This window comes from Embiotoca jacksoni, unplaced genomic scaffold (assembly GCF_022577435.1).
Source record: "Embiotoca jacksoni isolate LCO1_2020_lvr unplaced genomic scaffold, fEmbJac1.0.p SCAF_44, whole genome shotgun sequence".
Lineage (NCBI taxonomy): Eukaryota > Metazoa > Chordata > Actinopteri > Embiotocidae > Embiotoca > Embiotoca jacksoni.
Genome location: NW_027185397.1, coordinates 235,001 through 247,008, shown reverse-complemented (window position 1 = coordinate 247,008; position 12,008 = coordinate 235,001). Strand labels below are relative to the sequence as shown.

The 12,008-nt window shown below is 46.9% G+C and overlaps 1 protein-coding gene across 1 annotated transcript in view; it reads right to left on the bottom strand.

Moving 5' to 3' along the window:
* Positions 1–12,008, bottom strand: part of wdfy3 (WD repeat and FYVE domain containing 3) — a 127,675-nt gene that overhangs the window by 3,279 nt on the left and 112,388 nt on the right. Inside the window, 13 exon segments of the mRNA XM_069169322.1 lie at positions 410–607; positions 712–823; positions 939–1,178; positions 2,997–3,140; positions 4,271–4,364; positions 4,529–4,711; positions 4,808–4,987; positions 8,450–8,608; positions 9,185–9,339; positions 9,525–9,666; positions 10,514–10,726; positions 11,194–11,285; positions 11,404–11,557. Coding sequence (XP_069025423.1) covers positions 410–607; positions 712–823; positions 939–1,178; positions 2,997–3,140; positions 4,271–4,364; positions 4,529–4,711; positions 4,808–4,987; positions 8,450–8,608; positions 9,185–9,339; positions 9,525–9,666; positions 10,514–10,726; positions 11,194–11,285; positions 11,404–11,557 — 2,066 coding nt within the window.

The following is a 12,008-nucleotide window of genomic DNA, read 5'->3' as shown; positions in this document are numbered from 1 at the left end:
TCCAGTCACAGACGCTCTGTTCTGGAAACATACACAGCTTTTAGGAGCTTTTAGGACCTTTTAGGAGCTTTTAAGAGCTTTTATCTCCACGGTTCTCTAAGTTCAATAAATACATAAAAAAGATGAGAACTAAAATATTTCTGAAGTGCAGCATGATTATTATCACAGGAAGTGATTACATGTTTATTACTTTATCAGGTGGTGATTAAAAAATATCTAATTTTCCTTTCTCAACTCCCAACTTTTTCCAATTCCTGCAATTTAATGCAAAAAACTCACTTAAAACTCCACAAATTACTTCGACATTTTTGAGAAAATCCACCGCAAAATCCAAATGTTTTGATCACAACAATCTCAAAACAATAAAACATGCAGGAAGGAGGAGAGTGGAGGGTGTCGGTGATCTTACTTCTGGCAGAAGAGCTGCCCGCAGTTCCTGCAGTGGTGGCGTCGCTCCGTCAGCGAGAAGCGGACGGTGCAGCCGAAGCAGCTGTCCACCACCTCGTCCTTCACCCAGTGGTCCGCCGCCGACCGGCCCGGCTGCTCGCTCACCGACCAGCTGAACACTCGGCCGCGCCCGTCACCCACCAGGATCTTACTGTGGTCCCTGGACGGAGAGGTCGGAGGTCACGGGGAGGACAGGCGGGTTAGAGGAAGACGGACGGACGGACACGTTCGTCTGGAGGACAGTAGAAAGGAAGTTGGTCTTACTTGGAGATGGAGAGCGAGGAGATCTCGGCCGGCTGAGCGTTGTCCTTGCGGTCGAACGCCGTGTGCATGGTGAGTTTACTCCGGAAGACCAGCTGGCGCTCCCACCGGTAGCCTGAACACACCGAGACAAACACCGGTTATAACTTTACATTCTTATTAAATCAGAAGAAGCAGCTCAGTCAGCAGCTCAGAGGAGAAACGCTCCCTTCAGACCCTGGAAAACCCACCGGCCCTCAGCTGGTTGTACGTCCGGGCCTCGGCGGTGGAGGGATGGAGGGGCTGAGGCACCGGGTGAGCCGGGTGGGGGTGTGGGTGGGGGTGTGGGTGGGGGCCTTTGGTCTGGCCCTCGGAGTAGTTCACGAACACGAAGCCGTCCTTCTCGTCGATGCTGAGGGTGTCGGACCAGCGGTGGGAGTCGTCAGAGCCGCTGTCCATCGACCAGGACGCTCCGGGTCGGGCCGACGGACCTTCAGGGAGCAGACGAGGACCAAATCATACCATCAAACAAAACAATAAACCACAACGCTCCTTTATGGAGGAAGAGTCTCTACAGGAACGAAGCTGAGACTTACAGTGGTGTGAAAAAGTGTTTCCTTCCTGATTTCTTATTTTTTTGCATGTTTGTCACTTAAATGTTTCAGATCATCAAACAAATTTAAATATTAGTCAAAGATAACACAAGTAAACACAAAATGCAGTTTTTAAATGAAGGTTTTTATTATTAAGGGAGAAAAACAATCCAAACCCACATGGCCCTGTGTGAAAAAGTGTTTGCCCCCTCCTGTTAAAACATAACTTAACTGTAATTTATCACACCTGAGTTCAATTTCTCGAGCCACACCCAGACCTGATTCCTGCCACACCTGTTCTCAATCAAGAAATCACTTCAATAGGACCTGCCTGACAAAGTGAAGTAGACCAGAAGATCCTCAGAAGATAGACATCATGCCGAGATCCAAAGAAATTCAGGAACAAATGAGAAAGAAAGTAATTGAGATCTATCAGTCTGGAAAAGGTTCTAAAGCCATTTCTAAAGCTTTGGGACTCCAGAGAACCACAGTGAGAACCATTATCCACAAATGGAGAAAACATGGAACAGTGGTGAACCTTCCCAGGAGCGGCCGGCCGACCAAAATTACCCCGAGAGAGCAGCGACGACTCATCCGAGAGGTCACAAAAGACCCCACAACAACATCCAAAGAACTGCAGGCCTCACTTGCCTCAGTTCAGGTCAGTGTTCATGACTCCACCATAAGAAAGAGACTCGGCGGAAATGGCTGCATGGCAGAGTTCCAAGACCAAAACCACCGCTGAGCAAAAAGAACATTAAGGCTCGTCTCATTTTTACCAGAAAACATCTTGATGATCCCCAAGACTTTTGGGAAAATACTCTGTGGACTGACGAGACCAAAGTTGAACTTTTTAGAAGGTGTGTGTCCCGTTACATCTGGAGTAAAAGTAACACCGCATTTCAGAAGAAGAACCTCATACCAACAGTAAAATATGGTGGTGGTAGTGTGATGGTCTGGGGCTGTTTTACTGCTTCAGGACCTGGAAGACTTGCTGTGATAAATGGAACCATGAATTCTACCGTCTACCAAAACATCCTGAAGGAGAACGTCCGGCCGTCTGTTCGTGACCTCAAGCTGAAGCCAACTTGGGTTCTGCAGCAGGACAATGATCCAAAACACACCAGCAAGTCCACCTCTGAATGGATGAAGAAAAACAAAATGAAGACTTTGGAGTGGCCTCGTCAAAGTCCTGACCTGAATCCTATTGAGATGCTGTGACATGACCTTAAAAAGGAGGTCGGTGCTGGAAAACCCTCCAATGTGTCTGAATTACAACAACTCTGTAAAGATGAGTGGGCCAACATTCATCCACAGCTGGAAAAGACTCATTGCAAGTTATCACAAACGCTTGATTGCAGTTGTTGCTGCTGAGGGTGGTCCAACCAGTTATTAGGTTTAGGGGGAAACACTTTTTCACACAGGGCCATGTGGGTTTGGATTGTTTTTCTCCCTTAATAATAAAAACCTTCATTTAAAAACTGCATTTTGTGTTTACTTGTGTTATCTTTGACTAATATTGAAATTTGTTTGATGATCTGAAACATTTAAGTGACAAATATGCAAAAAAATAAGAAATCAGGAAGGAGGCAAACACTTTTTCACAACACTGTAAAGTCCAGCTTAAGTGAAAGATTCTCTACATTTCTTCATCATAAACAGCACAAAGTTTCTCCAAAGTTGTAAAAGCCCGACAGGCCGTGACTGAGTCGGTACCTCTGGGTCGGTGGACGGCGCTGCCCGGCTGGCTGCCGCCGCCCGTCGACGGGTCGCGCGGCGCTCCGGGCTCCTGGTTCAGACTCGGCTCGTCTCCGTCCGACTCGCTGCTGTCGTCGTCGCCGTTGTGACTCTCACCGCCTTCTGTGACACCAGCAGACGTTGTCAACATGTTTTAATGAGAAATCTATGGTGCAAATAAAGTTCTATATATCATATAATATATATATATATTATATGATATATATATATATACATATATATTATATGACAATATATATATATATATATCATATAATATATATATATATATATTATATGATATGATATATATATATTATATGATATGATATATATATATTATATATATACATATATATTATATGACAATATATATATATATATTCATATAATATGATATGTTTATGGGTGATGAGTCGGTGTCTGGAGAAGGTTTTCTGTCAGCGTGTCCAAGTTACACCAGAACACTTCACGATGGGTAAATCCTGGAGGTTCTGGACGGTTCTGAAGGACATCAGGACAGTTTGGATCTATTTAAGTTTGGGAATATAAAGACTTGTGTGATGGGGATGGCGTGTGTGTGTGTCCAGGTGTGTGTGTGGTGTGTGTGTGTCCAGGTGGTGTGTGTGTGTGGTGTGTGTGTGTCCAGGTGTGTGTGTGTGTGTCCAGGTGTGTGTGTGTGTGTCCAGGTGTGTGTGTGTGTCCAGGTGTGTTTGTGTGTGTGTGTGTGGTGTGTGTGTGTGTCCAGGTGTGTGTGTGGTGTGTGTCCAGGTGTGTGTGTGTGTCCAGGTGTGTGTGTGTGGTGTGTGTGTGTCCAGGTGGTGTGTGTGTGTCCAGGTGTGTGTGTGTGTGTCCAGGTGTGTGTGTGTGTCCAGGTGTGTTTGTGTGTGTGTGTGTGGTGTGTGTGTGGTGTGTGTCCAGGTGTGTTTGTGTGTGTGTGTGTGGTGTGTGTGTGTCCAGGTGTGTGTGTGGTGTGTGTCCAGGTGTGTGTGTGTGTCCAGGTGTGTGTGTGGTGTGTGTCCAGGTGGGCGTGTCCTAATTAGATTTTTCTTCAATATGTGTTGAATTGGTGACCTGTTTATGAATTATGTTGAGATTATAGTGAATAAACGTTTATTTAGTTTACTTTCACTTGTTTGGAGGTCAGCTGGTGATGTCGGTTCAGAAACCAGAGTTATACTTTAAAGAAGGTGAATTATTATATTGTACATTTCATTCATAATCCAGTGTGTTTTGGTTCCTTCAGGACTCACCGATCTTCTCGTCAGCACAGCAGTCGGGCACATCTGGCTCCAGCGGCTCTGGAGCAGGGGTTTCTGGGACTTGGAGGAACTCCATTCTCCAGAACTACAAACACATTTAAATAACAAATAAACAAATAATTCAACACAATTTATGAAGTTCTTCTTCATCATTTAGTTTTCAGAGCAAAACCTGCAGCTTTAACGAGTTGACACTGAAACCACTTAAAAACAGAACACGGCTGATGGGCAGTGATGACCAGCGGTTACCCTGACGACGCCGTCGGAGTGTCCCGTGACGATGACGTTCTGCGTGTCCCACTCGTTCATCTCAGACACGCAGCAGCAGAGGATCTGCTGGCTGCGGCCGGTGAAGGTGTTGGCGGAGGCGATGGGGCTGCCGTTGATGCTCCACACGTGGATGTAGGTTCCTGCACAGGACACGATGTCACCCTGCACACACACACACACACACAGGTCACATCTGGTCCACCTGTTTCTCTGATGTAATGCGTTTCCACGGTGACGGAGGATGAGACCGCTGCTCACCGTCAGCTCGTTGATGCAGAGCGCTGAGACCGGCGCCCGGTGGCCTCGGAGCTGCGTGACGAACGACAGCTTGTTGAGGTCCCAGATGATGCAGGTTCGATCCCGCGAGCCGCTGACCACGATGTGGTACGCCGACGACGCCGTCAGACACGTGACGGCGTCCGTGTGGCCCAGCAGCGCCTGCAGGAGGACACGGGACAGGGAGGACGGACCAATCAGGAGGAAGCAACACATTTAGTTTGGAGGATGAGATTTTATGGACTTTTAGAGAAATCTGAGAAAGTTGTGTGAAAACAGGATATCATATATTCACCTGTCTGAGTGTGTGTGTGTGTGTGTGTACGTGTGTATGTGTGTGTGTGTGTGTGTGTGTGTGTGTGTGTGTATGTGTGTGTGTGTGTGTGTGTGTATGTGTGTGTGTATGTGTGTGTGTGTGTATGTGTGTGTGTGTGTGTGTGTATGTGTGTGTACCTGTTTCAGTGTGTGTGTGTGTGTGTGCGTGTACTGTGCGATTCTGTGCTAGGCTATGTTTACAATAATACTATATATGTATGCCATATTATATTCCTTATATACAATCTCAAATTAATCAACTATTAATCCTCAGGCTGTGCAACAGGCTGTTTCTGTAGAGGTCAGTGATCCTGTAGAGGTCAGTGATCCTGTTGGGGTCAGCATGCTGCTGTGCACAATAACAAGGCCACAGGCTGTAACGGTTGATGGCACGACCATTAGTTTCACCTCCTGTCTTTCTTATTTCTTCCGAGTCATAAAACAGGAATAAGTTACTGACCTGAGCAACACGTCCCCACAAGGCAAGACCCCCACCTCCACCAACCAACAAAGGACACATCAACACACATGACTTTTTGGTGTCTGGACTATAAGAAGACGGTCAGGGAGGGTCAGGAGATCAGACTTCATGAACTGACACATACTCTGTTGATGTCAGGGAAACATAGTCTGGACCCAGAGCTCTGTAAACTGGTGATTCTGTTCAATAAATATCTTGAAGCCTGTAAACTGGTGATTCTGTTCAATAAATATCTTGAAGCCTGTAAACTGATTATTCTGTTCAATAAATATCTTGAAGCCTGTAAACTGATTATTCTGTTCAATAAATATCTTGAAGCCTGTAAACTGATTATTCTGTTCAATAAATATCTTGAAGCCTGTAAACTGATTATTCTGTTCAATAAATATCTTGAAGCCTGACATCTTCTCCTGTTGCCTCATTAAAGAACACAGGACTGGGGGCTGACACATATTGGCTTTGTACCAGCAGGAGCCCAAGTCCAACAGTACCTGTTTCAGTGTGTGTGTGTGTGTGTGTGTGTGTGTGTGTGTGTGTGTGTGTACCTGTTTCAGTGTGTGTGTGTGTGTACCTGTTTCAGTGCGTGTGTGTGTGTACCTGCGTTTGTGTGTGTACCTGTTTCAGTGTGTGTGTGTGTGTGTACCTGTTTCAGTGTGTGTGTGTGTGTGTGTGTGTGTGTGTGTGTACCTGTTTCAGTGTGTGTGTACTGTGCCTGTTTCAGTGCGTGTGTGTGTGTGTACCTGTTTCAGTGTGTGTGTGTGTACCTGTTTCAGTGTGTATGTGTGTGTGTGTACCTGTTTCAGTGTGTGTGTGTGTACCTGTTTCAGTGTGTGTGTGTGTACCTGTTTCAGTGTGTGTGTGTGTGTGTGTGTGTACCTGTTTCAGTGCGTGTGTGTGTGTACCTGCGTTTGTGTGTGTACCTGTTTCAGTGTGTGTGTGTGTGTACCTGTTTCAGTGTGTGTGTGTGTGTGTGTGTACCTGTTTCAGTGTGTGTGTACTGTGCCTGTTTCAGTGCGTGTGTGTGTGTACCTGTTTCAGTGTGTGTGTGTGTGTGTGTGTACTGTGCCTGTTTCAGTGTGTGTGTGTGTACCTGTTTCAGTGTGTATGTGTGTGTGTGTACCTGTTTCAGTGTGTGTGTGTGTGTGTACCTGTTTCAGTGTGTGTGTGTACCTGTTTCAGTGTGTGTGTGTGTGTGTGTGTGTGTACCTGTTTCAGTGTGTGTGTGTGTGTACCTGTTTCAGTGTGTGTGTGTGTGTGTGTGTGTGTGTGTGTGTGTGTGTGTGTGTGTACCTGTTTCAGTGTGTGTGTGTGTGTGTGTACCTGTTTCAGTGTGTGTGTGTGTGTGTGTGTGTACCTGTTTCAGTGTGTGTGTGTGTGTGTACTGTGCCTGTTTCAGTGTGTGTGTGTGTACCTGTTTCAGTGTGTATGTGTACCTGTTTCAGTGTGTGTGTGTGTGTGTGTGTGTGTACCTGTTTCAGTGTGTGTGTGTGTGTGTGTGTACCTGTTTCAGTGTGTGTGTGTGTGTGTACCTGTTTCAGTGTGTGTGTGTGTGTGTGTACCTGTTTCAGTGTGTGTGTGTGTGTGTGTGTGTGTGTGTGTGTGTGTACCTGTTTCAGTGTGTGTGTGTGTACCTGTTTCAGTGTGTGTGTGTGTGTGTGTGTACCTGTTTCAGTGTGTGTGTGTGTGTGTGTGTGTGTGTGTGTGTGTACCTGTTTCAGTGTGTGTGTGTGTGTGTGTGTGTGTGTGTGTGTGTGTACCTGTTTCAGTGTGTGTGTGTGTGTGTGTGTGTGTGTGTGTGTGTGTACCTGTTTCAGTGTGTGTGTGTGTGTGTGTGTGTGTGTGTGTGTACCTGTTTCAGTGTGTGTGTGTGTGTGTGTACCTGTTTCAGTGTGTGTGTGTGTGTACCTGTTTCAGTGTGTGTGTGTGTGTGTACCTGTTTCAGTGTGTGTGTGTGTGTGTGTACCTGTTTCAGTGTGTGTGTGTGTGTGTGTGTACCTGTTTCAGTGTGTGTGTGTGTGTGTGTACTGTGCCTGTTTCAGTGTGTGTGTGTGTACCTGTTTCAGTGTGTATGTGTGTGTGTGTACCTGTTTCAGTGTGTGTGTGTGTACCTGTTTCAGTGTGTGTGTGTGTGTACCTGTTTCAGTGTGTGTGTGTGTGTGTGTGTGTGTGTGTGTACCTGTTTCAGTGTGTGTGTGTGTGTGTGTGTGTGTGTACCTGTTTCAGTGTGTGTGTGTGTGTGTGTGTGTGTGTGTGTGTGTGTGTGTGTGTGTGTGTGTGTGTGTGTGTGTGTGTGTGTACCTGTTTCAGTGTGTGTGTGTGTGTGTGTGTGTGTGTGTGTGTGTGTGTGTGTGTGTGTGTGTGTGTGTGTGTACCTGTTTCAGTGTGTGTGTGTGTGTACCTGTTTCAGTGTGTGTGTGTGTGTGTGTGTACCTGTTTCAGTGTGTGTGTGTGTGTGTGTGTGTGTACCTGTTTCAGTGTGTGTGTGTGTGTGTGTGTGTGTGTACCTGTTTCAGTGTGTGTGTGTACCTGTTTCAGTGTGTGTGTGTGTGTGTGTGTGTGTGTACCTGTTTCAGTGTGTGTGTGTGTGTGTGTGTGTGTGTACCTGTTTCAGTGTGTGTGTGTGTGTGTGTGTGTGTGTACCTGTTTCAGTGTGTGTGTGTACCTGTTTCAGTGTGTGTGTGTGTGTGTGTGTGTGTGTGTGTGTGTGTGTGTGTGTGTGTGTGTGTGTGTACCTGTTTCAGTGTGTGTGTGTGTGTACCTGTTTCAGTGTGTGTGTGTGTGTGTGTGTACCTGTTTCAGTGTGTGTGTGTGTGTGTGTGTGTGTGTACCTGTTTCAGTGTGAGGGACTTGGCCCTCTCCTTGGAACTTCCCGTCTCCCAGACACAGATGGAGGTGCTGGTTCCTCCGGTGATCACCAGCTTCAGGTTGGGACAGATGGAACAGAGGATCTGACCCCACTCCGACAGACACTCGTACACCACCAGCGCCTGCAACGGGAGGTCAAAGGTCAGCTGCTGGATCGGGGTGGGGTGGGGTGGTGGCGGTGGGGGGGGGGCAAAGATCACTGCTCTATATTTCAGGCGTTTAATATGTGTGCACGCTAACAACTAAAACTCTTCCACCCTGATCATCTCCGAGGAAAACAGCTGCTGCATCATACAGCTTCAGAAAGTCCTGAGTGGATTTAATACTGAGCGTCACTCAGAAGAACAGATGATAACAGAAGGAATAGTGTGGGCTCTCTAAATAACATAATAATAATAATAATAATAATACAGCTAGAGTTAACAGGAGCCGTTAAATGTCTGTTCATTTAAATCTGATGACAAACTTCAATGTAAACAGCAGAATCCTGCAGGAACAACAACTGCATCAGAACCTGGAAGAGAGGTGCATTTCTACTGAATCACCAGCAGGGGGCCTTTGTGTCTGTCATGAGAAGCTCTCAGTAGTTTGAGTTTCAGTTGATGAACCTCTGAGAACTAACGAAGGACGATCTGAGGACAGGAAGTGAGCAGTAACACAGAGAGGATGGAGGGTTGATCAGAACTCTTCCTACTGACCTTATCGGATTCATAGTTGGCCAGACGGCAGCTGAGGTCCGCGTAGCCCCACGCAAACGTCCTGCTCCAGGTGGGCGGAACCAGAACTTTGTTCTGCTCCACAGCCAGGATGCCCTTATCAGTGCAGACGATCTGTCCCACGGGCTCCTTCAGCTCTACACACACACACACACACACACACACACACACACACACACACACACACACACACACACACACACACACACACACAATGTCACCATGTTGTTACCGTGTGTCCGTGAGGTTAAAGAACCGTTTAGCCTCAGCTGCTGTGTGTGTGTGTGTGTGTGTGTGTGTGTGTGTGTCTGTTTTTGTGTACCTTTGACAGGTGCCAGAGAAGGTCGGAGGTTGTCCAGGTGGTGGAAGAAGATCTTGTCGCTGTTGGAGTTCGGAGGAATGCCGGTGATGTCGCCGTTGGCTTTACTGCGGACCCGTTTAGGGGGGTGGGGCTTCTTAAACAGCTGGAACACACACACACACACACACACACACACACACACACACACACACACACACATACACACACACACACAAAGTCAGTTCCTGTCTGAGACGTCAGCGTGTACCTGAAGGTGTTCCAGTGATCGTTACAGCAGGAGACTCATCTAAAAGGGAAACTCCTCTCTGAGACCTTCGTAGTTTGGTGCTGGTGGTTTTAAGACTGTAGCAGGTCAAAGGTCAAATGTTAGCAGCTGCTAATGCTGCAATACCCTCACTTGTAGGGAGGAGGACAGTTATTATTCCTCTGATTATTAATAAAATCATCAATCAGACCCTCCAGGAGTTTTTCTGGGATTGTTTTGTTAAAAAAAAAAAAATTACGGCAGATTTTCTCAAAAATCTCTATTTCATTTGTGGAGTTTTAAATGAGTCTTTTGCATAAAATTACAGGAATTCAAAAAAATTGCAAGTTGAGAAAGAACACTTTTCTTTTTTTAAAGCACTACCTGATAAAGTAATAAATATGTAATCGATGCCTTTGATATAAACAAAGTGCAGTCTCTGAAACCTAATTTAACACTTCATTAATTACAACATTAAAACATTTAACATCCTTTTATGTGAAGGCCAAAGTTTTATCTGGTGATTGTTTCTGGTTGTAAAGGAGGAGTTATTGTCTGAAAAGATTTACTTTATGTCGTTCATACTTTCAGCACAGATTCTGTTGACGACAATTTTTGCAGAAAAATCATGAGAATTTCTTGAGTTTGCGTTGATGATTGCGAGATCAGATTTCGTGGAGGACGATGAGTCCTGGAAACAGAAGCTGGAGTTGAAGCTGTGGACACGATGGATTCATGATCGGACCTGTTTGGGGATCTGCCCGAAGTTGTTGATGAAGCCGATGGTGGCGGTCTCCTTGAGCGGGTCGTTGATGTTGTAGATGTCCACCTGTCCCTCGTAGAACAGGTGGTGGAAGACGTTGACGGCCTCCACGGCCGGCGGGCCCTGCTGCTTGTAGCCGAAGATCAGGTCGATCCACTCGTGCAGGTGAGCCGACACGTAGTCGCACTCCAGCGCCTGCAGCCGGGGGGACAAACCAGAGGGTTGACGTCTCTGACTGTCTCCATGTGTCTCTGAGTGTTTCGGTCTGTCTCCAAGTGTCTCTGAGTGTTTCGGTCTGTCTCCGAGTGTCTCCGTGTGTCTCTGAGTGTTTCGGTGTGTCTCTGACTGTCTCCGTGTGTCTCTGAGTGTTTCGGTCTGTCTCCGATTGTCTCTGAGTGTTTAAGTGCGTCTCCGTGTGTCTCTAGGTGTTTCGGTGTGTCTCTGACTGTCTCCGTGTGTCTCTGAGTGTTTCGGTCTGTCTCCGAGTGTCTCCGTGTGTCTCTGAGTGTTTCGGTGTGTCTCTGACTGTCTCCGAGTGTCTCCGTGTGTCTCCGTGTGTCTCTGAGTGTTTCGGTGTGTCTCTGACTGTCTCCGAGTGTCTCTGAGTGTTTCGGTGTGTCTCTGAGTGTCTAGGAGTGTCTCTGAGTGTCTCCGTGTCCCACCTCTCTGTGGACCCGGATGAACTCCCGTGGGTCTCCCTTGGCCCACGGTGGGAGGATGACGTCTCCCAGCTTGGTTCCGTTCTGTTTGGCTCCTGGTTCATCAAACACACAGCAGAGAACATCATGAACACTGCGGCACTGGACTCACTTCTCTCAGAGGTTCTGACACTGACCCGGGTCAGGTCAGGTCTCAGAGGTTCTGACACTGACCCAGGTCAAAGTTGTTGGAGTTGAGCAGGAACTCGGGCAGGTAGAAGAACTCCGGGATGAGCTCCTTCACGTCGGCCATGTTGTGTTTGGAGGCCGAGAGCCAGGCTTCACGCACGCTGTGGAACATCCTGTCGGCCAGGTCGAAGTGACCTCCCTGGAATCACACAGGTGAGACGGATCAGAACCAGACAGGTGAGACGGATCAGAACCAGACAGGTGAGAACAACACACTGACAACAACTAACTAACATTACAGCTCCATCCATCCAAAAAAATATCAAATTCCCTGAATTTAATGTCTGGAAGAGTTTTTAAAATTCCCTGTAAGTCCCTGACCAGTGGGAACCCTGTAATAAGGAATTAAAAACACCTTCACATTCTGTAACTGAGCTCAGTGTCACTTTTAAACTTCTTGTTGAAATATTCATCCGAAGTTTGTGAGACATTTTAAGAATGAAACTGAGGAGCTCAGCAGTCGGTCATGGAGGTCATGAAGGTCATGAAAGTCGTGGAGGTCACGAAGGTCATGAAGGTCATGGAGGTCATGAAGGTCATGGAGGTCATGAAAGTGATGGAGGTCACGAAGGTCATGAAGGTCACGGAGG